Here is a 24,678-nt window from a genome sequence, read left to right as displayed (position 1 = left end):
GATTCATTTTGTTCTCGCATTGCCTTTCTACAATATGTAATGCTTCATTTTGGGAATTCTAAGTCAAAGGGTTTGATCTTTGTCAATGGAATCTTCACTTAAGGAATGCTTTGCTATGAAATTAGGTGAATTGACTAATCAATTATAGGTGATCCATAAGCTCTATTCTCTTTTAAAAATATCATATTTCTTGTAGCTTGCTGAATCCTAATTTTATTAGGGGTCGTTTGGTTCGCGCAGGGGAATCGGAATGGAATGAACAAAGGGAATGAAAGAGAATGGAATGAAAAACCATTCCATGTAGTGTGTTGTTTGTTTTAAAAATATAAATGAAATCACCCCCACCACAGCACCACCACCAACACCACCACAGCACCACCACCAACACCAACACACACGCCTTTTTCCTTCACTTTCTCACTTCTCCAACCACCCTACCGCCCAGCCATCACCTTGTCGGAATCCCCCGGAGCCCGTCGCACCACCCCTCCCTCGAAAATATCTCCCCCTCCCCGGAAAACCTTCCCCTAATCCCTTTCACCTTTCCTTCTCCTCTGAACCAGTCATTGCCGTCAATTCCAAGCTCATAAACCCTAATTATTCATCATCAATACCCTCCAAATCCCAGAAAACCCCAATTAAGAAATCCAACAAATTCTCGTTTTTCTTCTATTCGAACTTTGCTCAATCGAAACAGGGGATGCGATGGCCGACGAGTGGTCGGGGAAGGTTTTCGAGGGATGGGGGAGGTGCGACAACCTCCGACAAGGGGTGAGGGAGGTGCAAACAGGGGCAGTGAGTCCCGACGAGGGGTTGGGGAAGATTTTCGAGTGAGGTGCGAGCTTACTGGAGGTCGGCGAGTGGCGGAGAAGGGACGGCGTGGCCGGGGGAAAAGCGGTGAGGTGGTTGGGTGGTGGTTGTGCGGTGGGGGTAGGGTAGAAGGGTGGTGGCTGGTGTAGGCACGGTGGTGTAATGCTGGCTAAGGAAAGGGAATGGAAAAGGCTAGGGGGGTGGGGAATGAACTTAGAGGGATTTGGGGGAATGAAGAGGGTAAAGGGATTGGAAAAGTGGCCTAACAAACAACAACAAAGGGAATGATTCCCGTCGATTCCCATTCCCTTTGTTGAATACCCCCAACCAAACGGCCCCTTAATGTCTAGCTTGAGTTCAAAAAATTGGTTTTTTTGGCATGTTTGGCAAAAACTTATTGCAAAAAGGACCTGAACCAATGTTCTTTGTTCTTAATGGTTTCGTGTGTAGATCTTACTATTCTCAAGTATGTTGGTTTAGATGTGTTGGTGGTTAAGAGGAAAATCGTAGCTAGTATGCATGGGGTCGCTTGGTATTTAGATGGCAATATAAATCAACTCTTTTGAACTCTAAGGAGTATTAGTCAATGTAGGATTCCTCAGGGTCTCCTTCACACACCAACTTTTCACTGGATAAAGTATATAAGACAGATAGAACAGGATGGCTAAATAGGACCTGAGCCAAATCGCTTTTCTTGCAGTGCAAAGCCTGTGTGATTTTTTCTTGCAGTTCTTCTTTAGTTTTACAGCTATCGTCTACTTTTGTTTTAGACTTAGCACTGAGAGGAATAGAGGATTACCTGCTCCCCTTGCTTCACTAGCTCTTGATCTTTTGTGTCATCTTGTTTGGATATCTGAATCCCAGTGAGATATCTGGTTCTCTTGGGTTTTGTTGTATTAATTGTGCTTAGTTCTGCATCTTTTATTTTATAATTCCATCCTTTTCATTGATTTGTCCATTATTTAAACAGGAACATTTCCAGAAACAGCGGATGGAGACTGCAATGGGTTCATCATCCCCAACTTCTAAGCAGGTAAAAAATTATCGTGTTGACGCATAAGTTAGCTGTATAATGACATATACACCCTTAAATATATTTAGAACTTGCCTCCCACATTTTTACTAGGGGCTGAAGTGTGAGCCAAATAACATCTCTACTATAGTTGGATAGAAATATAGCTTTGATTTGTCATGTGAAGTGATGGGTATCATAGTAAAGATGTATTCTGCTCTTTTGGTCCTCCACCTTCTGATTGTTTTCTAGCATACTTTGATGCAATTCCAGCTTTGAATTCGACATATATTGTTATATAAATGTTGGATATTTAATTACTGTGCCAAGGGTAGTGCTTCTACTTTGGCAAGGAACACTACCTAAGCTTTGCCTAAGTGTCACGGTCCGAGTGGTTTGACACCAGATCGTGCGGCGCGCTCTTATCTTTTAGAAACAAGAACGCAAGCCTAGAGTGAGAGAGGTTCGTGGGCACACAGCAACACGGACCAAAGGTATCTCAATGAGGCAATCGTTAGTAACGAGTGCAGGGTCGGGGCTTGTGACGGCCGATACTTCGAAGCGGGCACAAGCGGAACCGACAAGGATGTAGGCGTCTTTGAGAGTCTCTTGGTTTGGTGGGGAGCTTTAAAACAAGGCAAGCACACTATCTATAAAGGCTTAAATCAACACACAAGTCTTAAAGCAAGGCAACCCGAATAGGAGCTTTTTCATTCATTCAACCATCGCTCCATATAGAGCTATATATTGTTTACATGGAGAAATACTAGTGAACACTGAAATGACAGTAACACAATAATCTCCTCTAGCGCCTAAACTACTTACACGAATACATTGAAAGTCTAACATAAACTAAGTAAAGACATAAGAAAGCAAAATACATAATGAAAGAGGTTGGATCCTAACATCCTCCCCCACTTAAGCTGTCGACGTCCTCGTCGACTTACAAAATATGACTAAGGAGACTAAAGTTCTTGATCCTTAGGTCTCTGTTGAAGAGGTGCTGCGCTGTCTGCTCCTGATGCTGGCTCGGTTGCTGATGTTGTGGCTTGAGTCTTCTTGATCTGGGTGGTAGGGCTTGAGGCGGCTGACGTGAAAGACTGGGTGTATCTTCATCCATGCTGGAGGTTCGACCTTGTACGCATTCTTCCCTATCCGTTTTATGATGCGGATGGGGCCTTCGTATTTTCTGATCAATCTTCGATCTCTTCCTCTCAAGAACTTCAGTTGTTCGGGTAACACTTTCACCATCACCATATCCCCAACATCAAACTCCAACGGTCTTCTGTTTTGATCAACCCACTTCTTCATTCTCCTAGCTGCTCGCTCCAAGTAGGCCCGAGCAATCTCTGTGTTTTGCTCCCACTCCCTTTTGAATTCTCGAGCTTAAGTACTTCGTCCGGCCTCGGTGTCTGCTACTGTGTGAGGCAAGAGAGGTTGTTGGCCCATGGTCAGCTCGAAAGGGCTCTTGTTTGATGGGGAGCTCTTTTGGGCGTTGAAACAAAGTTGAGCTACATCGAGGAGTCTCACCCAATCCTTCTGATTGGCACTGACGAAGTGGCGCAAATATTCTTCAAATAACCCATTGAATCTCTCCGTCTGTCCATCTGATTGTGGATGATGACTTGATGACATATTGAGTTCTAACCCCATCATCCGAAACAACTCTGACCAGAATATGCTTGTGAATCTCGTGTCTCTGTCGCTCACTATACTCTTGGGGAGTCCCTAATACTTCACAACGTGCTTGAAAAATAATGAGGCAGTTTCTTCAGCACCACATGCCTTTTGCATTGGAACGAAGGTAGCATATTTTGAGAATCTATCTACAACCACCATTACTGCGGAGAGCTGGTCCACCTTTGGGAGGCCACTGATGAAGTCCATGGATACACTCTCCCAAGGGCGAGTAGGGATTGGTAACGGTTCAAGGAGCCCATCGGATTTCTGTCGGTCGACCTTGTCTTGTTGACACACCAGACAAGTTCTTGTGTAGTTCATCACGTCCTCTTTCATCCCCAGCCAATAGTATCCTGTGCTCAGTAAGCTGAGTGTCCTTTGCCAACCCGGATGACCTGCCCATAGCGTGTCATGGCATTCCCTCAAGAGCATCTTTCTCAAACCACCTGCTCTAGGGATGAAGAGTTTCTTTCCTTTTGTGTAGATGAGTCCGTCTTCCATCCAGAAACGTCTAGTTTTCCCTTCTTCAATCAGTTTCTTGATGGTTCTTGTCATCGGATCATCTCCTAAGTAAGCTTTGACTTGATCACGCACAGAGGTAGCGACGTTGCTTGAAGTTAAAGGGGCTAATCTTTGTAGGTGTGCCAGGTCTGCTCGCCTGCTCAGCGCATCTGCTACCCTGTTGCTAGCCCCTGTCCTGTATGCAAACTCTACATCGAACTCAGCTAAGGATTCTTGCCATCGAGCCTGTCTTCCCGTCAACTTAGGCTGAGAGAGAAAGTGGGTTGCAGCAGTATTGTCGGTGCGGACGATGAACTTTGAGCCCAACAAGTAATGTCTCCAGCCCCTAAGGCAGTGCACAATAGCTAGGAGTTCCTTCTCTTGTGCTGCGTACTTCCTTTCCGCACTGTTCAACTTCCGACTCTCGAATGCAATGGGATGGCCATCTTGGAGTAATACTCCTCCCAAGGCAAAATCGGAAGCGTCTGTCTCTACTTCAAAGGGTTTGTTGGGGTTAGGGAGAGCGAGGACTGGCTCTCTCACTACTGAATCTTTCAATTTCTGAAAAGCTTTTTGTTGTTTCTCTGACCATTCCCAACGACGATCCTTCTGCAAGAGGTCGGTGAGGGGACTGGCTAACTCGGAGTATCCCTTGATAAATCTGCGGTAATAATTTGCCAAGCCTAGAAAGGACCGAAGCTCGGAAGTGTTCCTTGGATCTTTCCAATCCTGAATTGCTTGTATCTTCTTTGGATCCATCCTTATGCGGCCTTTACCTACAAAGTGTCCCAAGAACCCAACTTCTTCTTGGGCGAAAGCACATTTTTCTCGCTTGACGAACAGATGATGTTTTCGCAGCTTCTCAAACACCTTTCTCAAGTGGTCGAGGTGTTCTTCAAAGGTCTTGCTATAAATTACAATGTCATCCAGGTACACCACTACAAATTTGTCGAGAAATTCATGGAACACCTGATTCATTAAGGTGCAGAAGGTTGCGGGGGCATTGGTCAACCCAAACGGCATAACTAGCCACTCAAATGCTCCATATCTCGTCACACATGCGGTCTTCGGTTCATCTCCTTGAGCAATGCGAACCTGGTGGTAGCCAGATTTCAGATCCAACTTCGTGAAGAACACTGCATCCCCTAGTTGATCGAACAAGTCCGCCACCAACGGAATGGGGTAATGATTCCGCACTGTGACCTTGTTGAGGGCTCGGTAGTCTATGCACAATCGGAGGCTCCCATCTTGTTTCTTCTAGAAGAGCACGGGAGCTCCATAAGGAGCTTTCGAGGGGCGGATGAATCCTGACTCTAGTAAGTCTTCCAGTTGCTTTCTAAGTTCCGCTAGCTCGGGAGGGGCCATACGGTAAGGGCTTCGAGCAGGGGTCCTCGAACCAGGAACAAGTTCTATCTCGTGATCCACAACCCTCCTAGGAGGAAGCACCTTTAGGAGCTCCTTGGGGAGGAGGTCCTCAAATTCTGTGAGAAGCTTATCTAAAGCTGCGGGGATTTCCTGAGGGGCTTCATCTTCTTTCACTGATAGAGTAGCAAGGAATGTGGGTTCGTTCCTTTTCAACCCCTTTTTTAGTTGCATTGTCGAAAGGAGGGGGCCTTTAGACCCTTTTCTCATCTTGCAAGTCTTGAGGAGGCAAGGCTGTTGTCCAGCTACTAATACTGACCCCAGGTGGGGCATCGGGACAGCTTTACTTGCACGTAGGAAGTGCATACCGAGTACAAGGTTAAAGTCATCCATGGTGGCTACAGTGAAATCCAGGTTTCCGCTCCAGTCCCCCAGCTTTGTTGGGATGTTCCTTGCAACCCCATGAACTGGCTTGGCGGCTGAGTTAACAACTTTCATACTACCCCCTTCTTGAATCGGCTTCAGCCCCAATCTTCGAGCTTCTCCTTGGGATATGAAGTTATGGGTGGCCCCAGTGTCAATCATCGCATTGCCCCTCCTCCCATTCACCAACACTTCTACATACATCAACTCAGTGTTTTTGGACCTCTCCTCGGGCTCTTCCTTTCCCATGGCGTACAACATGTGCACCGCGCCCAGTCTTGAGGGCTCTTCCTCATCGGGCTCTACCTCGCATGCTTCTTCGGTCTGTTTTGACTCCACCGTCATCGCCGATAACCTCTTTTGGAGACTATCGATTTCTCCCTTATGACGGCATTCGAACCACTTGTGAGGGCCCCGACAGAGGATGCATGTTAGGGGTCTGTTCCCCGTTGAGAAGGTTGATGTGCTTCCCTTACTTGATGAAGAGGAAGCTCCACTCCTTCTAGAGTCGTCCCCCACAGTCTTGTTGTACCTACTCCCAACATTGTTTGAGCTAACTTGGGAGGCGGGGTGTTGGCTTCTAGGAGTGGTTGTTGCTTGTCCATTGTTCCCCTTCTTCTGATTAGGGCCCTTATCGGGTGAGTAATCCATTAACTTCTCAGCTGCTGCTATAGCACCAGCTAGAGTGTCTATCTTTTGGCGCCAAATCTCACGTTGCGCCCAATCCTTCAAACCTGGCACAAAGTTGAACAACCGATCCTTCTCTGACATATCTTGGATCTCTAACATGCACGCACAATATTCCTTCACATATTCTCGAATGGAAGTCTTGTGGTGTAGGGTGGTTAACTTTGTGCGAGCCACAAACTCGGTGTTATCCGGGCATAACTGGTTCTTGATCTCCTTCTTGAGATCCTCCCAACTATCAAGCGTGATTCCTTTTGCTTGAATGTCGGCATATTTGGTGCGCCACCACAACTTCGCGTCCTCCACTAAATACATGGTGGCAGTATCCACCTTGAAGGGATACTCTATTTGACAAATCCGGAAGTATTGTTCCATGTCAAAGATGAAGTTGTCGACTTGCTTCGAATCTCTTGCCCCATCAAAGGTTTGGGGCTTGGGCGGCTTTATCTTTGCACCCCCACTGCCCCCTTGAGGAGCATGCATAGTGGCACACTTGTCGAGTGCCTCATCAGCTAGTGCCTGGACACAATTCAGTTGCTCCAACAGTCCATCTACTGTCCATCTACTGTGGAACGTAGATTGCTGATTTCATTATCCTGCTTGATCACAATATCTTCGAGCTTGGGCACCCTTTCCTCTAGGAAGGCCCATTGTTCAGACTTGCCCTCAAGCCAGGCCAGCCGTTGTTCGAAGGTGTATTCGAGATTATCTTCCCTCACTGGCGTGCTACTTGAACACGAGTTTAGGCAACGATGCAGCGTTGGCTCTGATACCAACTGTCACGGTCCGAGTGGTTTGACACCAGATCGTGCGGCGCGCTCTTATCTTTTAGAAACAAGAACGCAAGCCTAGAGTGAGAGAGGTTCGTGGGCACACAGCAACACGGACCAAATGTATCTCAATGAGGCAATCGTTAGTAACGAGTGCAAGGTCGGGGCTTATGACGGCCGATACTTCGAAGCGGGCAGAAGCGGAACCGACAAGGATGTAGGCGTCTTTGAGAGTCTCTTGGTTTGGTGGGGAGCTTTAAAACAAGGCAAGCACACTATCTATAAAGGCTTAAATCAACACACAAGTCTTAAAGCAAGGCAACCCGAATAGGAGCTTTTTCATTCATTCAACCATCGCTCCATATAGAGTTTTATATTGTTTACATGGAGAAATACTAGTGAACACTGAAATGATAGTAACACAATAATCTCCTCTAGCGCCTAAACTACTTACACGAATACATTGAAAGTCTAACATAAACTAAGTAAAGACATAAGAAAGCAAAATACATGATGAAAGAGGTTGGATCCTAACACTAAGACTGGAGACATGCTTTTCAGTAATTGATTGATTTTATTTGTCATGCAAGTATTTGAGCTGCTGTGAATACATGATACCATAAACGCTATATTAAGGGAGACAAACGACATGGCTCACTTACCTTCTCATACTAGAAGTAATATGTCCTCTGCAAGTGCATCTTTGTTGATCCTAAACACTATTCTTTCTAATTATAGATTTGTTAAATTATTTGTTTCCTTGATTCTAAAATATTAATCATTTACTATAAACATATACCAGATTGGTTATCTGCGTAGCTTGGGCTGCACAATCGTCCCTGAATCAAAGCTGCATGCTTCTCGGTTAATAGAACAATACAAAACTCTTTAGGGACTATGAAAATTCACTCACTTATTTATTTACAGGTAAAAGTCCTAATCTTTGCAGCATTTACGTTTATTTATTTATTTATTTTTAATTTTTAATTAAATTGTTTTCTTTTAGTGCTAGGAAGTTTAGCAAGAATTTTTTGTAATCTTTGATAACCTATTTTTGTTTTGTATGGATAGCCAATTCATTCATGCCTGTTTCTCGGATGTATCTTTTTGACTGGGAACTTTTCTGAAAATAAATTTTGATGTTTGCTGAAACTCTAATATGTATAGGGTCAAAATATACTTAGATTAGTATTCAAACTCTATGTACTTTAGCAAAATCCATAATTATGTGGTATTAAGTATGATTTATCTATCTCTTGGCATCTGATTAACTATCACGTGGAGCTCATAAAAGGAGTTTCTTGCTTCTGAGATGTTGAACTTCCTGTAATTTGAAGTCATAGTATCCTGCATCAAGGTTACCTATGACTATGAGGCTATAATTCTGTTCAGAGCTTTCTCAGTCTCCTTTGTAGAACTTCTTAGTCTCTAGTATTGTGAGACATTTAATGACTAGTAAAACCTAGTTGGTATTAAATTATGCTTATTTGGTACTAATGTAAGCGTCAAAAATATGTGTATTGGCTCCAAATAAAGTTCAATTGTATTGGGACTGTAATTTTTTATAGTACCCATGTCAGTGAATCTGTGATCTTATGAAGATTGAATAAATTTGGGGTTGACATCTTTGTTAGGGTTATAGATGCTCATTTATGTTAGTAACAAAGTACAAGTGTTTCTGCTTGGAATGATTATTACCAATGAGGAAGTATAAGCAGCTACAAAGTGGGCAAAAAATACTACCAAGTAAAGGTGATCATCAATAGCCTGGCCCGCTAGCTCAATATGACCCGGCTTGAAAAAAGTGTTGGTTTGGACAAGGCTACAAAGAGTACACGTGTATTTTTAATTCGAAACCCGAGCCTAGCCCGAAAAAGGTCAAAAAGGTCGTTTTGACCCGATAAACCCGATGCTATTTTGTTAGTTTGGACACATTTTATGTATAGGCTTGGCCTTACCCGATTTTTTATCACTCTAGTACTAAGACTAAAATTTATACTAAATATGGAGTAAAAGAGATACAAGGTTTGGGCTAATAGGGCAGTTACACTGTAGAAAGTTATTTTTGTTATTTGAAGAAAAAAAAAAAAACTTTTTTCAATTTTTTTGTCTACTGTATCTCTAATAGAAATAAAAGAAATTCGTCTCTAAAGCTTTCCTCCTTGTCTTATTCAAAACTCAAGTTTCTATAATATGTTGCTTCGTAGATGACTTTTACGAACGAAGGAAAAGACCACTCATGAAAGGCATTTCGAAAAATACAAGGCAATGGATACCAATGATGCAAAGGTCTTGTCAATGCCTACAAGGATGGTGAGTTCAACTTAGAGGCAATCATTAATAATCTAACATGCTAACCCAAACTTTTCCATCCCAACAAAAGTGCGGGTTTAAGCAAGCCTAAAAAGCCGACCTGTCCTGAATAGCCCGCTTTGGCCTAACAAGCCTACTCTTTTTTGCGAGTTTGGGTATAATGATTCATGCTAAGGCCTAGCATGACCTGAATTTCGATCACCTTTAGTTCAACTAAGATGAGATGTGACAAGAAGATCCACATGAAGGTCAAATCCTCATGTGACTTAGAGATGGTCAACCAAAAAGTGACCTTGAAAACCGTGCCACTAATTATTGAGGAGGAGTCTATGATTTCAAATCTAACTGATAACATTGAAGAAGACTTGAACGCTGAGAATAGGAGTGAGGTTTCTGTGATTGAAAAATCAAACAGCGATTTAGTTGAATTGGAATTCGTAAATTCTATGTTCTATCGAGGATGATTCCATGAATCTTGAATTTAATCAAATGCACCCTATTCTTATGTCCACTACCTTTAATTTTTCATCCAAGTTACTCCCTCCGTTCCTTATTTATATGCCTACTTTTCTCTTTAGGGGTTTCAAAATTACATGTCTATTTCTATTTAAAGAATGTACTTTTTGACTATTATATTCTCTCTTTTTGATGAATTGTCATCAATTTTCTTTTATATTTTTTGTACTTTTGACATCATTTTCCAACACTTTCTCTCTATCTTTTCAATAGTTATCAACTACATTTTCTTTCTCTCTACCTCTCTTTAACCCCACATGCATATTTATACTTCCCAATCATGGGTTTTAAGGAATCTCTAAGTTTTTTAATTCCCGTGAAAAATAGGAAATAAACATGTAAATAAGGGACGGAGAGAGTAAAAAGTTATGGTCGGTTGCACATGTCAAAGAAGTGCAAAGGAGCAAGCCTCCATCATCTAAAATCATGTATCCACGAAGGAAATGATCAAACCCCCTTTGTGTACTAGTTAGCCGGTCATGAATGTTGTACCACCACTCCCTAATTAAGTACTTGTATAGGTCAAGAGAGTAAAGCTTAACCCCTCATAAAATAAAATAAAAAATAAATAAATTCTTTACATATGTACAATATCTTATCATAATTTAATAATTTTTAACAAAATATGTAATTTTCTTAAAGAAATAGGAATTTTAAGCCACATTTCATTGCGCGCACTAACATTGTAAACTCCTTGTATTAAAGGTGTGTATGAAAAACCTAATCCTTTAAAATTCATTCATGACTCTACTCAATTATGAATTGTTTGTAACTAGAGAGAAAGGTTGTATTACTATTATTTAGATACAAATGGAGTACTTAAATTAAGCGCAAAACTTCAATTGACAAAGTCCCTAAAGCAATGGAAAATAAGGAGGTGAGGTAAGAGAAGCGGATGAGGCAACCGCCGAAGGATAAAAACTAGAACAAGAAGAAGGAATATCAAACATGCTTCCATTCGACGGGTTCCGTACTTGTAGAGGCACAACATCTTCAAGCAAACCTTGAGATCGCCCAATCGTTTGTTGAGAATGACCTTTAGAACTTTGATGTGGATTCTTTGTTTCTCCATTTGCTTCAGGCACAACTTCATTCTTTATGTCTTGTTGATGAACATCTAACATTGTTTTCTTAGCCTTCTTTAAAGGAGGATATGCTTGTTCAATTTGAGTATTGCTAAAGTATGGGTATGCAAAATGAAGGTGAAGACCTTCGTATGTAATAATAAGTGTGTCTGGCTCATCTGTAGACTTCTCTACTTGCTTCTTTGCCCCACATCTTGGATTTGTGCACTTGTAGTAGCTTCTGCATTTTAAACAAAAGCATACATTAAACAGTAACACTTCTTTTGGTACTTTGAGGACAGAGGACACAACTATGTTAATAATTTTGTACCTTTATCACACGATATTTCAGAAAAATTATGATGAAATTTTGTGACAACTTGATTCAATTTGTAATAAAACTACAAAGGTTGATTTAATCTACTTTTGATTGTAGTTGGAACATCATTGTGAAATAGGGTAAACCAACTTCTTTGGGAGTCATCAGTGCTCATATACGAGTATTACAAATTTACATATTTGTCTTTACTTATTAATCACACCTTTTCAATCTGTAAATGATCTTGAATGGAATGTCAAAGAAGCGTTAAAAGAAGTATTCATCAATAATAATAATATTATTATTATTATTATTATTATTTTATATATATATATATATATATTTTTTTTTTTTTTTTTGCTGATGTTATAAATTTAAATATATATAGTTGATTATTGAGAAAGAAAAATAAAGTGCATGTAATAATTCGAGGTATCGCCCGAACCTAAAACTAGAAAGTAATTTAAAACATAAGAAACTATCACATAGAGTTAGAGATTACCTAAATCAATAAATTAAGCCTTGGAGCTGAGGAAGAGGAAGGCAATCTCTATTGTTACAAATTATTGCGTTATTGGTATTATTGGAATTAAAAATTGCTTATTTGGAACTCAGCTAATTAAACCATTACACTTCTTTAATTAGTGGTACTAGTTAGAGTTTAGAGGTTGTTGTTATTCACTAATACCAACTATAATACATACACTATCTAGTATTAAGAATCGTCGTCACTTTTGTCCTATTTAGACCCAATCCATTATTACATAATAGTATGGTTGGTAGTAAAACCTAATCCATCCATTTGAACAGGTTAAACCAATCCTCTGGCATATCTCTTTATGATCAACCACAATAAAAGCACAAAAAGGTGAGGAACTTCAAATATGAACAGCTTATTATTCAGTCGACCTCAAGTAGTGTTTTACTAAGGCATAAAGGACAACAACAATAATAAAAGAGCCTTCTTTATGACAATTAATATAGCTTCTTAGCATGGACTTCCTCCTTCCCCACCTCCCCTTCATTATATGTTTGATGGTTTCTTGTGAACTTATATAACTTGATGTACATAACACTTCGTGTCTTAAGTCTATCCATGCAACACTATTATTAATAACTGTATGTTCATCTTTTATTTAACATGGATGAGGGTCCCATTTGCCTCTTGGAAAAGAGTGTTAAATTTGAGTGAAAATTGGAAACGAGTCTTAGATAATTCAAAAAAATCAAGTTATATCTCAAAATCAGTTCAAGTGAAGAATGGAAACGAGTCTCCCTTAAATGTAGTTTACACATTTTCGTCTCTATCCTCTAATGTGGAATAACCCACAATCTGTATTATAGTGTATTCTGCTTATTCGTTAAAGTTTTCCCTAGGGAAAACAATGTGGGAAAGGAGGAATATACCTCGCATTGTTTCTCATTTATGACGGGTTTCTCCGCATTTGTTCCTCATTTCTACTTTGTTTTTTTATATTATTGTTTGTTATATTGTTTACTTTTTTGTATAAAAAATTAACTCAATCTCACAACGGCACAATTGTAATTGCCAAACAAATATCAAATGCACAATATTTTTATTTATTTAACCCACCTTCCTAACATAATTCTGATAAAAATAAAGGCTTAGATAAGATGGAGGTAGTAGTTATACCACATATATGAAGTATTTATTACCATGAATTCAAATGTTTTAAGGGAAGGAAAACTTTCATGGACCAATAAAAGAGTGGACAAGTGATTTAGGGAGAATAGTCAAGGGACCAAGTGATGGGCCAACGACGAACGAATGAAGCTAAGGAGCACATGAAATTATGAGTAGGTGGTGCTAGCGAGCAACATAAAATTATCGGGGCGTTTGGCAGGTGGAAATGAAAATTAGATGATAGCAATGGGGATTGAGAATTAAAAGTAATTCCCATGTTTGGCTAGTCATGGAATAAGTTGGAAATATATAACAAATTTACTGATATAGTCTTACAAATACTTTTTTTTTTCTTTCTTATCATTAAAAATAAATTTGTCATTTCATACTTAAAATCAATTCCCAACCTTAATACCTGGCCCCTGGTATTATTTTTTTGGGACGTAAAATCCCATTACCACCCAAAGTCCCTCCTACCAAAATAGTGAGCTTTTGTAAATTGGGATAAAAATTATCATTCCCACCCAAACTCCTCCTACCAAACGCCCCCTTTGGGAGTAAGTTGGGAAAACAAATAACGGTGGCCGTTATGTTAGATGAGCAATAAAAGCACTCTTGTAAACATTGATTTTATTTACTAACTAGTGTGTGATACGCGCTTTGCTCCGAGTGATAATTTGAATAATAAAATTTATTTTTAGGCGCTTTAAAGACTTATTAATTTTCTAACATGGGTAAATAAGAATACAATGACAACAATAACTTAGTGGATTAATAGAGCATGATTTAATTCTAACTAAGATGGTAATACATGTGGTTTCCATTGAATGAGGTTTGGGGTCCAAATCTCTTTGTATGCATTTTTATTTAAGATCATTGAATGAGGATGTGGCATGATGCTAAAGGTTGTTAAATGATGAAGTGACGTCATACTGGTGTAAGAAAGGATACATGTGGCACATACACGATTTTATAAACGCCTTTTAATATATAGTGTAGATTTTAAAAGCGATTTTCCTATATAAAGCTGTTTTTACCATATCTAGCTTGGTGCAATAGAAGAATAATCATTTTATGTATTTTCAGGGATCTCATCTCTTGCTAAGGCACGATTTTATAAACGCCTTTTAATATATAGTGTAGATTTTAAAAGCGATTTTCCTATATAAAGCTGTTTTTACCATATCTAGCTTGGTGCAATAGAAGAATAATCATTTTATGTATTTTCAGGGATCTCATCTCTTGCTAAGGGTGAGAATGAAATCGTTCAATCTCACTCTTTTTACAGACTTGGAAGGAGGGCTTTCAAGACTTAACCACTAAGTAATTTATATTTTGAATCCGATACCGATCAAATTGTAAATAAATTAATGTGATCTCTATACGTAATTTATTAAATAAAAATACGGAATATGACTTATATAAACATGTATATAATAGTAAAAAAACAAAAGAAAATTCACGGAATTGTAGATTGATTGAGAGTAACATACCTTGGATTAGGGCTGTTCTTAAAAAATTTTTGCCCATACTTTCTCCATTTGTAACCATCATCAGCCATTCCAGAGCTAGTGCTTTTGATTTTTAAGGTGTATTTATTCTCAGTTTTGCTCAACTCTTTCTCTAACACAATACTGTACAAAAATTAGACATTATCATGTTAATTATTGCTAACACAAAACTTAAAAGACTTTATCCAGACATGCATAATAATTTGTAAAAATTAATACATCATAAATAATAAAGAAATTAATTAATTGCATTGGTTAATTAATATTTCACCCTTCAAATGTTAAAGGGAATATTAAATTCTAATATTGATTTATGCACTATGAATTTCATTTCGTGGATAATCAACTAGATTAATTGAATATAATTTTACGATAGATAATCAAGAACTGAAATTTAATTTTATCTTCATCATTACGGTGGATAATCAACCTTGCATATGGTTGTTATATACTTCATATTACTGAACAAAGTTGTTGCTAGTGTTGAAATCCTCTTGATCACGCAATGTTAATGTAGGGTAGTCACGATAATATTTGATGTTAGGTCCTCGTCACAGTTAAGAAGAAAAAGGGGAAAGATTTTTCTATAGTTTTTGTCTTGAATACATTGTTTTAATGGTTAACTTTTTCAGATTGTAATAAGCTTTTGGTCCTACCATGTTAATTTATATGAATGGTTAGAAAATAGAACTAATTTATTATATATATATATATATATATATATATATATATATATATATATTTTGGTTGTTGTTGTTGTTGTTTAGAGAGCCACAAGGGCGAGGGTGAGAATCGATCCCAGGATATTTTGGAATCGGGAGAGAACTCTAACCACTTGAGCTATCTCTCACTCTCTATTGTAGCATATATAATTCTTCACGAGTCAACTTTTTCACTTCATTTTTAGCTCTTCCTTAAAATAAACACCTAATTGGAAATTTAGAAGTTGGCATAGAATGCATATTGATACACTTCCTTGCATTGGTTAAGGTTTGTTTTTGGTTTTTATTTTTATTTATTTTATATATATATATATATATATATATATATATATATATATATATATATATATATATACAAGAATATTTTTACACATACACGTATTAGATATCTTTACGTATCTTACGTATCTTGTTGCTTACTTGGTACAATGTATAATTACAAATTTCAAAGTTTCGTTGGGAAATCACTCCAATTTATATTAATTTATAACTTACACAATAAACATTGATATTGATTATGACGACAACAAGACATGCATGTTTTTGCAACTTATCATACAAATATTATCTCCATCCTAATTTGAAATAATTGCTACATATAGATGAAGTGTGTAAATTAATTAATTAAAAAGTCGAAACATTGTAAATAAGTAAAACGTTATGAATATCAAAACGTTTTACTTATGTAAATACCAATGGGAGTATTTTTTTAAAATGGTACTCCGTAATATATTTTATAAACAGAGTAATTTATCAATAAAAATTAAGATCACTTTATATTATTGTAAAAATAAATTTATACTCCCTCCGTCACATAATACTTGACACAGTTACTATTTTTCGTCCGTCCTAAAATACTTGACACGTTACTAAATATGGAATGAAATTACTAATAAAAAAAAATATTTTCCTATACTCTCTTTGGGACCACAAACCCCAAAACCCAATCAAATCTTACATTTTCTCTCTCCTCACAACCCCCACCTCCCTCACTTTTTGTTTTCTTACAATATAAAAATAGAAAAGAGAATCTTTTATGTAATAAACAAACGTTTTAAATGGATCCACTTGTAGTTTTTTTAAACTACGTGTCCACCATAACGTCCCAAGTATTATGGGACGGAGGGAGTACTACAATATTAATAAAACACCTGTCTTATTTTTTGCTTTTAAATACAAATTTTTATATGCGTTTGGCCACACAGTATGGTCGAGATTACTTATTCAGGATTACTCAGTCGGTGAGGAATTACTTGATCAAGGGTTAATATTTTATTCAAATCACGTCACATAGGTACTGAATAAAGGTTACTAATTAAAGAACTTTAAACAACAACAATAAGAGTGGTATATACTTGGTCAGGGGTGGACTTGTGGCTTGGTAAACCTAACAAATTCGAGAACATGTGTTGACTTTTTACTCTATTTAATACTCTGTACAAGAAGTGCCTATTAATTTTACAATTATAATCAATAACAGCAGTAAATATTGAATTTAGTAATGAATTAAATGTAGCTATCTTGTAGAAATTTAGTGCTACTTCCATCTGTAATTTTGTACTCCGTATGATTTTATTTTTATTTATTTATTTTTTTATTTTTTTTTATTTTTTGGACTTAAATGAGTTCAAAGACACTATAATTAAATTACAAATGAAGAATGGAGGTATGTGGATTCAAACTTGTTAGCTTTCTTATACATGCATGGCTCAATCTTTACTACCAAGCCAATGATACCTCTTTTGTATGTTTTCAAGAATATTTTGCAACGGAAAGAACTTTAACTTTGTTTCTCTGACTTGTTTACGCTTTACACATGCTTGCTAATGTAAAATTTCGACTATTAATATCTTTACTATAATTGTACTACCTCAATTCTCTTTTTTTTTTTGAACATAATTTCCATTTTAATGTATTTTATTTCTATTTTTTGCTTTTGTTTTAATTTTTTTTTAGCAAAGTATGTCACTTTTATTTCTCATAATCCATTACATGATCCACATTATAATATATTATACTTTGTACAATAATAAATAATACAGAGTATCAATGTTTCTAATTTTATTTTTCTTATAAAAAGTCATAACTTTAAGAATTCAAACTAAGGAGGTCGTAAAATAGAAAACAATAATCTGTATAATAGATATGGAAAAGTGATGTCTATTTTTACTTACTTACCATTTTCAATGTTGATATATACTTCACAGTTAAGTGGTAATCAAATGTATAATTGCAGATTCAACCTATAATTATGGCTATTGACGGAAATTGGTCAAAGAATGAATGTCGATTGTGAATTTCAGCGTTTTCAGACAAGTCGACAACAATTTTGTTTTTAGGCCTACGTACATGTGTTGACTTGTTGAGCTTTTATTCTCTCTGTCCTATTCCTGATTGTTGGTTAATCCGTACAGTTTCAATATTTGTTTAGGAAAAGTTTTGTTCCTACTTTAATTACCTCAAATGTATGCAATTTTTCCTTATTAAACAAACCCTACTTGCTCAATCTTATTGTTTTCTTACATATTTCCACATATAACAATTTCTGTTTTACCAATGTTTACATAATTGGCACACTATATTTACTTTCTTTTTTGGTTAATGATTCTAGAAATTAAAAAACAGTCATGAATAAATGACGAAATTAGAATAGCTTTGTTTAATTTTTCATGTACCTTTTCACCTTTAGCTATATATAAGTGCTTTTGTTCTACCATTTATAGAGTACATTTCTTCGATATTCAAAAACATCATTTATCTTATTAACCCTTTTTCGATCCTCACCATCCAAGTTCCATTTACTTTCTCTTCAAATATTTAACTTTAGAAGAGAAATTGTTATTTGATTGCTTAACCTATCAGGAGGGTAGTGAATGATTGGTAATGGTTACTCGTAAAAATAAAATAAAGTATATTCCTCTAAAAAGAGAAAGTAATGCACTTAAAAAAATTCATTCGATTATGAAAACTGGTATACTTTGTTAATAAAAAGTATGAGAAGTACATTTAATAAAACAAATGGGTATGTGTCATAGATGTTCTTATTTTATACTTCCACTTTCATATATTTGTAGTTTGTGTATCTACACTTTGTGAGGAGAGAGAAAAATTTAAGCAAAACAAAACAGAATAAAAGTGTATTTGCAACAAATTTGGAGAAAGAAAGTAAATAAATGTAAATCGATACCAAATCAATACCAAAAGTTGTGGACCTATTTTAAAATTGTATGTTCCATTGTGTTGATCAATAAACTGTGGTCCAATCGATATAAAAAATTCTGCATATATAATAAAATTGGCAAAATTTTGTTATAAATTAGATCACTATAGCAAATTCTACAAAACGTTTTCTTTTAAAAATGTAGGGTGACCCACAACCAGAGGGTTAATGGCACTATTTGATAGTAGTTGGGAGCTAACTAATAGAAGGCCGTTGGGATATATTAACCGAATGTTAAAAATAAATAAATTCATAAAGACATACGAAGTATATACAACCTTTCCCCCTTTTTAAATTTCTTCTAACTATTTATTTGGATTTAGAAATAATACAAGTGATTGAAATAAAACACTAGTTATATCGATCAATGTAACTTTTTCTTGCATTATTCCTAAAAAATAATTTAATTTAGAAAATATATTAATTATATACTTATAGTCTTAACAATTAAATGTTTGTTACCCTATTTTCTTTTCTTTTTTTTAACAGAGTATTGTTAAAAAAAATCTCCACACTGTACCATAAAATGAGGCTATTTTTTTTAATACAAAATAACATTATGGTTATACAATAAAACCACAACCATATACTTCCCCATTTCTTATTAGTTGATACTCCGTATATTTGATTTTAACATTATTTACATAAACTTAAATTGACTTTATATCGTGGTTATTAAATGAGAAAAAACATGGTCATATAGGCCATATTAATTAGTTTCAATATATTTTTTTAAATATCAATTTTTTATAATATTTGTTTTCTAATAAGGAGATATTGATGTTTAAAACATGCATTAGAAAATCTGGCTACAAAAATGTGTCTAACTAAAATGAAATGTATCAGAGTAATTATATTAACTATAATTGCAGTGGTAAAATTCTTTAGCACAAGTACATTGGTACCAAGCTCTATAAAGGGTTCTCTATACCTTTCTCTCTAGAAAAAACCAAATAATGCTAAGAGTTTCTCTTTACAGATACACACAATTGTGGGCCAGGTAATTTGAAAAGTCGTTGACACATATTATATTAGTAATGAAGAAAAAATGTTAAAGAAAATTGTGACATGGTTGTTGGTGTAGTGGTGATTGAGACTATACTTGATAGGGATTGTCGCGTGTTTGGTCCCCCCGTAACAATAGTTGGGAGGGGAATGGAACCTAACCACCCAAAATTGATTTCCAAATCCGAATTAGCTTAAAGGGTGAACCGGGTGGTAAAAAAAACATAAATAAAAAATAAAAAATAAAATAAAAAAATTATGACACTTGATCGTAACAAAGATCTTTCTAAAATGTCTTTACATGTTGAGTCATCCTAGATTAACCTAGGAAATCTGATCTAGTTGTCGCTAGAGTAGCACTAAACTAGCTCTTCAATAATGCCTCTCACCTTGGAGAACTCCTCCAATAAACCTATGCCCTTATGCTACTACATTAACAGATGACCATGACCACCACCTCAAGCGCGACCACGACACTTGCACTAGCCTTCAGTATTATACTTGGGATTCTAGTCCATAATTAGATTAATTACTATATAGCATGGCCAATCTTTGTTGGTGACATGGTAATCATATCATCGTGGTCGAGCTCTTAGTTAGCGCGCACAAGGTGAGCGTGGCTAGGGGAAATGGCTGCCTAGTGGTACCCCTCTCCCATGATTAGTCTCCTATATTAGACATAATAATAGTCACATATTACATATTATTATGTCTAACATCCTATTCAAACAGCATTAATTGAAAATAGACATAGTCGCTATTTCATATTAACATATTATGCTTGGTTTGGCTTCAAGTAATAATACAATCAACACACAAAAATTGGTGTAGTATTCACAAGGTGTAGTGCGACAAGGAGTACAGGGCCCATTTACTTGCTACTACAGCAAACAATAGTTTATCGTCATTTAATATTTCTCGTAGTTTCTTGCTTAAGCTCATATAAATAAATAAATAAACACACAAAAATGGTACGATCACATTTGAGTAAATAGCAAAACAGAAAATCGAACCTGGAATGTGAGAGATGGTTACGAAGGGAAGTAGCCGTGGTAATCGAAAGAGCTTTTTCAATATCAACAAGTGTAGGCCCGGAATAAACTTTAGAGACTTGATGTTGGTACACCGGAACTTGTTCATTATTATTATTACTTTGATCAGATGACGACGTTGACGACGATGAGTTGACGAATAGTGGTTCATCAGTTGACGGACTTACGGCGGTATCATCCAACGCTGGCGGCGGAGCAGGCAGCCAGTTGCTGGTTGTGGTTGGTTGGTCGGCGTGCTTTAAAACATCTTTGAGTAAATCAATATCTTCCCACGGGTGATTAGGCCATGTTAAGCAAACCTTATTATCCATTCTAAATTTGTATTATCAAATACAAGTATATGATATAAATATGCTGAAAGAATAAATAATGAATTTTAGTAGTTGATGAATGAATTGTGCTAATAACTTTTCACGTGGACATGAAATATAAAGTATATATTATGTGTAGCTGTATAGTTGAAGAGTAATAAGGGAAAGAGAGAGGAGTTAGTAGAGAGAATTAATAAGGGTAATGAAAGAGAAAGATATATAAGATCCGAAATGTGAAGTTCGTGGAGCAGATATATATGTGTTATTCAACTAGAATATATTGTGTTGATGGCTTTAAAACAAGGTTTTATTTCCATAACTATTCATCAATGATGAATCTATCCGGCCATTTGGTAGTAGTTAGCATTATTATTAATTAGTGCCGTAGTCAGTTTAAATGGTGTAGTCAACTTTTTTATTACGGAATAGAAGATAAAAAAATAAAAATAAAGATGAAAGCAGTCAACTTTGTTGGTTGTTAGTTTGTTGCATAGTAAGTTCAAATTTTGGGGAGGCTTTCCATTTTTTTTTATCAAAAATGTTTGATTTTTAATCCAGATAAAATTATGGTGATTAAATAACAAATATTTTTTAATTATTACTGTATTTATTATACTACTCCTACTTCCGATATGAAATTTGGACTCACTTTATATTTGTGAAATCTCCAATGTGTGCATCTTTGACCATTAATATTTTCAGCTATATAAGTGAAAATTATAAAAAGTTGATATTTGAAAAACTTACACTTAGAGGGAATCTAATAAGACAAAATGCTAATTTATTTCTATTATATAAACCATAAAATATTGTCAAAGTTATTTATTTTAATCATATAAATAATAAACTAAGTAAATCGAACTTTATAAACTGAGATATTAAATTATTTATTGATTTAAGTACTATGCCCCATGTATGAATATATACCAGTAATACCACTATGTCACATTATATCAAACAAAAAATGTAAAAATACTCCACCAACTTCATTTAATATTTTAAAAACTCAATACATATCCCTTATCATATCTTTCTAAAATCATTTTTTGTAAATAAAAAGATACACACATGTATTAAACTGTTCTCTCAAAACTATTAGTTAACTTATCAAGAAAAAAAAAATAATAAACTTTTTATGTACGTACAAATGGGTCAATATAGATTATGTCTTATGAGCTCAAATGTAGTGCCCTAACGAGACAATTTGTGTTAAATCATATACAACACCCTGAGTTGTGATTAATATGAGTTGGAGAGAGGGAAAAACTTGGGAGTTAATTAACGTAACCATTCTCTTAAGGACTTGAACTTTAATCAAAGTTCCATTTTTATTGTTTGAATAGTACGTAGTTGCCATTTACTTTATTGGACTTCAAAAGTTTAAGACCACTAATTTTAACCCTGTTACAATTTTCATTAAACATTATTATTGAAATGTTTTTGAACTAAATATTATTTAATATTGTAAGTGTAACTAATCCGGATCATAATCTTATCCGAACTTATTAAACTTGTACTGTAATATTTAACAACAATGTTTATATAAGCCAAATAAAACATAACCTGGCTCACAAGTTAAAACCCTTTTAATATTAAATTACCACATTAAAGTAAATTTAGTATAGGAATATGTCATTGGTAGTATATGCATTTGACTTTACATATGAGTACAAAAGCTGGAGTAATGTGTTAGATACCCGTACGCAATCAATCTATCTACCATAATAATGTTAATGTATATTGAGTATTTGAGTATTGACAAATGAGACAGTTGAATATATATGCGAGTTAGTGAGTAAGTGTGGATTTTTTTTTTTTTTTTTTTTTTTTTTTTTTTTTTTTTGACGAGAAGTGTGGATTTTGGGGTTAGTATTGTTGCAAAACAAATAAGAGTGGACGTCGTTGAACCTGCGCCTGACCATAATTTAATGGACTTTTGTGAAATGTCAACCCTTTAATTCATATTCCATATTTGGACCTTATCCAACATTGTCACGTGAGGATCATTTTCTAGAGTCACTTGGTTTCTCAAAATCTCAACACTCTCCCAATATTTTTAGACAGGCTTACGCGTAATCACAAGATTTTTAGACAGGTAGTGTTGTCTTCTAGTGCAATTTTTCATTTGGTGCAAGAATGGATATGTAAGAGTGTTTCGGCGCAAGGGTTCAGGTCCCTCATTTGCTCGTTAGGGAGACCTTCTCCCCCTACTTTGATAGCTTCTGATTCTTGCTATCTGTAGGGTGATTCCTCCTCTACATTTGATGTTTGTATTCTGTTTGATGGGGCATGGAGTGCTTTCGATCTCAGCGCGGGAGCAGGTTGGATTTTTAGGGATGTTTTTTCAGAATCTGTTTTGGGTGGATGCTCGAGAGCTTGTCACTCCTCTTCGGCCCTTCAGTGTGAGTTACAGGCTTGTTTGTGGGCTCTTCGGACTGCCGATCGTCGAGGCTTTCGTCGTCTCCTTATCTACTCCGAATGTTCCAATCTTTTTTCCCTTCTGAGGGATGGCCTTGATGACGATATTTTATCTCTGGTTGCTTCAGGATATTTGGCTGTCTCTCTTGTGGTTCTCTGTTTGCAAGCTTCGCAAGGTTCCTCGTTAGTGGATTGCCCCGGCTCACTGGTTGGCTGTTCAAGCTCGTCATCGACAATTGCTTTGTTGGTCCTTTTAATTTCATGTGTGTGTTTTTTTTTTGTTAGGGCTTCTTGTCACCTAAAAAAAAAAAAAAAAAAAACAATTGTTACTATTTATTAAGGAAAAAAAAAAGCAACTACTGTTACAATTTTATACCCCTATATATCTTCTTTATGTGTTACACTAGTCTAAATTATTCGGTTCTAATGATATTTATTTTAGCAAATTACTATAAAGTATTTTGTAAGGTTATATCTCTTTATTAATTTTCCTTTTTACACCTCTTAGTTTTCTATGAAATATTAATTTAATTATCATTTGTAACAATTTTTAAATATCTAAATGATGCATGAAATTGGATAATTTACGCAAGATTGTGGACGAAAGTTGTATGAACTAATTTGGATATTTTAAGTGACAGATTTTTGAGAAAATAAACGAAAAATTATACGATAGATAAACTCTAGGGTTTTGAGGATTTTTTGAAGTCACGGTTCTTGATGCACAAATGTCTCGATTTGTGTTTAGATTTATAACAAACCTAAATAGAAAAGCTCAAGATTTTTATAAAAACTCAAATCCAATTCTATTGAATAAGCGCGTGTGCCTTTTACAGGCATTACAAAGCATTGATGACTAATTCTTCTATGCCTTGAGTTATAAGAATTTAGGTTTCTTTATAAATCTGGAGTTATACTGTGGTAGGGTACATAAGGAATTCTTCTCATGTCTTTTCTACCTCAATGTCAATAGTGTTTACTATACCTTAATTGGTGTAATCTTCTTCTAAGGATCCTTATTCATATTTTTGAGCATTTACTACTCTTTTTCTTAAGGATGAATCTACCATTTCTACCACTTTGTCGCTAACTTTCCATCTTAATTGTATACGTCGACTTTAGACTTATTATGTTATAATTTTATAGTGTTCTCAATCTAGCTTTCATGGTACACCGGAGAGTTAGAGTCGTGATCCCTGGAGGTCAGTTGCTATGAGTCATGTTAGGAATCGGGGGAGAGACAAGGAGGAGAGAAAAGCCCACACATAAGCAGTGACGGAGCCAGAATTTTCAACTTGAGGGGATAAATTTGGGACGTTTAATAATCTGAAAAAAAT

General features: G+C 35.9%; 2 protein-coding genes across 5 annotated transcripts in view; one reads left to right on the top strand and one right to left on the bottom strand.

The window, feature by feature from the left end:
• LOC110710078 (ATP-dependent DNA helicase SRS2-like protein At4g25120) overlaps positions 1 to 8,887 on the top strand; it is a 38,292-nt gene extending 29,405 nt beyond the window's left edge. For 2 of the 4 annotated variants that reach the window (XM_021888337.1, XM_021888333.1), the window contains 2 exons: positions 1,781 to 1,843; positions 8,048 to 8,887. In XM_021888337.1, coding sequence (XP_021744029.1) covers positions 1,781 to 1,843; positions 8,048 to 8,137 — 153 coding nt within the window. In that variant the 3' untranslated portion in view covers positions 8,138 to 8,887. The remainder of the gene's footprint in view (positions 1 to 1,780; positions 1,844 to 8,047) is intronic. The other 2 variants (XM_021888334.1, XM_021888336.1) reach the window with 2 other exon arrangements.
• A 1,850-nt stretch (positions 8,888 to 10,737) lies between these two features.
• LOC110710092 (probable WRKY transcription factor 49) lies at positions 10,738 to 21,320 on the bottom strand. Its single transcript, XM_021888358.1, has 3 exons — positions 20,574 to 21,320; positions 14,596 to 14,736; positions 10,738 to 11,379 (listed from the first exon to the last, which is right to left on the bottom strand). Exons 1-3 carry the CDS (start codon positions 20,921 to 20,923, stop codon positions 10,929 to 10,931), a joined length of 942 nt encoding a protein of 313 aa, XP_021744050.1. The 5' UTR covers positions 20,924 to 21,320; the 3' UTR covers positions 10,738 to 10,928.
• Positions 21,321 to 24,678: the final 3,358 nt, after the last annotated feature.

The sequence above is a fragment of the Chenopodium quinoa genome, unplaced genomic scaffold (assembly GCF_001683475.1).
Source record: "Chenopodium quinoa cultivar QQ74 unplaced genomic scaffold, ASM168347v1, whole genome shotgun sequence".
Lineage (NCBI taxonomy): Eukaryota > Viridiplantae > Streptophyta > Magnoliopsida > Caryophyllales > Amaranthaceae > Chenopodium > Chenopodium quinoa.
This window is presented reverse-complemented; position numbering and strand designations above follow the sequence as displayed.

Coding starts and splice junctions, on each gene's coding strand:
- LOC110710092 (XM_021888358.1), bottom strand. CDS start 20,923: ATGGATAATAAGGTTTGCTTAACATGGCCTAATCACCCGTGGGAAGAT. Junction 14,737..20,573: donor AACCATCTCTCACATTCCAG/GTTCGATTTTCT, acceptor ATTTTTGTACAG/TATTGTGTTAGAGAAAGAGT. Junction 11,380..14,595: donor AAGAACAGCCCTAATCCAAG/GTATGTTACTCT, acceptor TTTAAAATGCAG/AAGCTACTACAAGTGCACAA.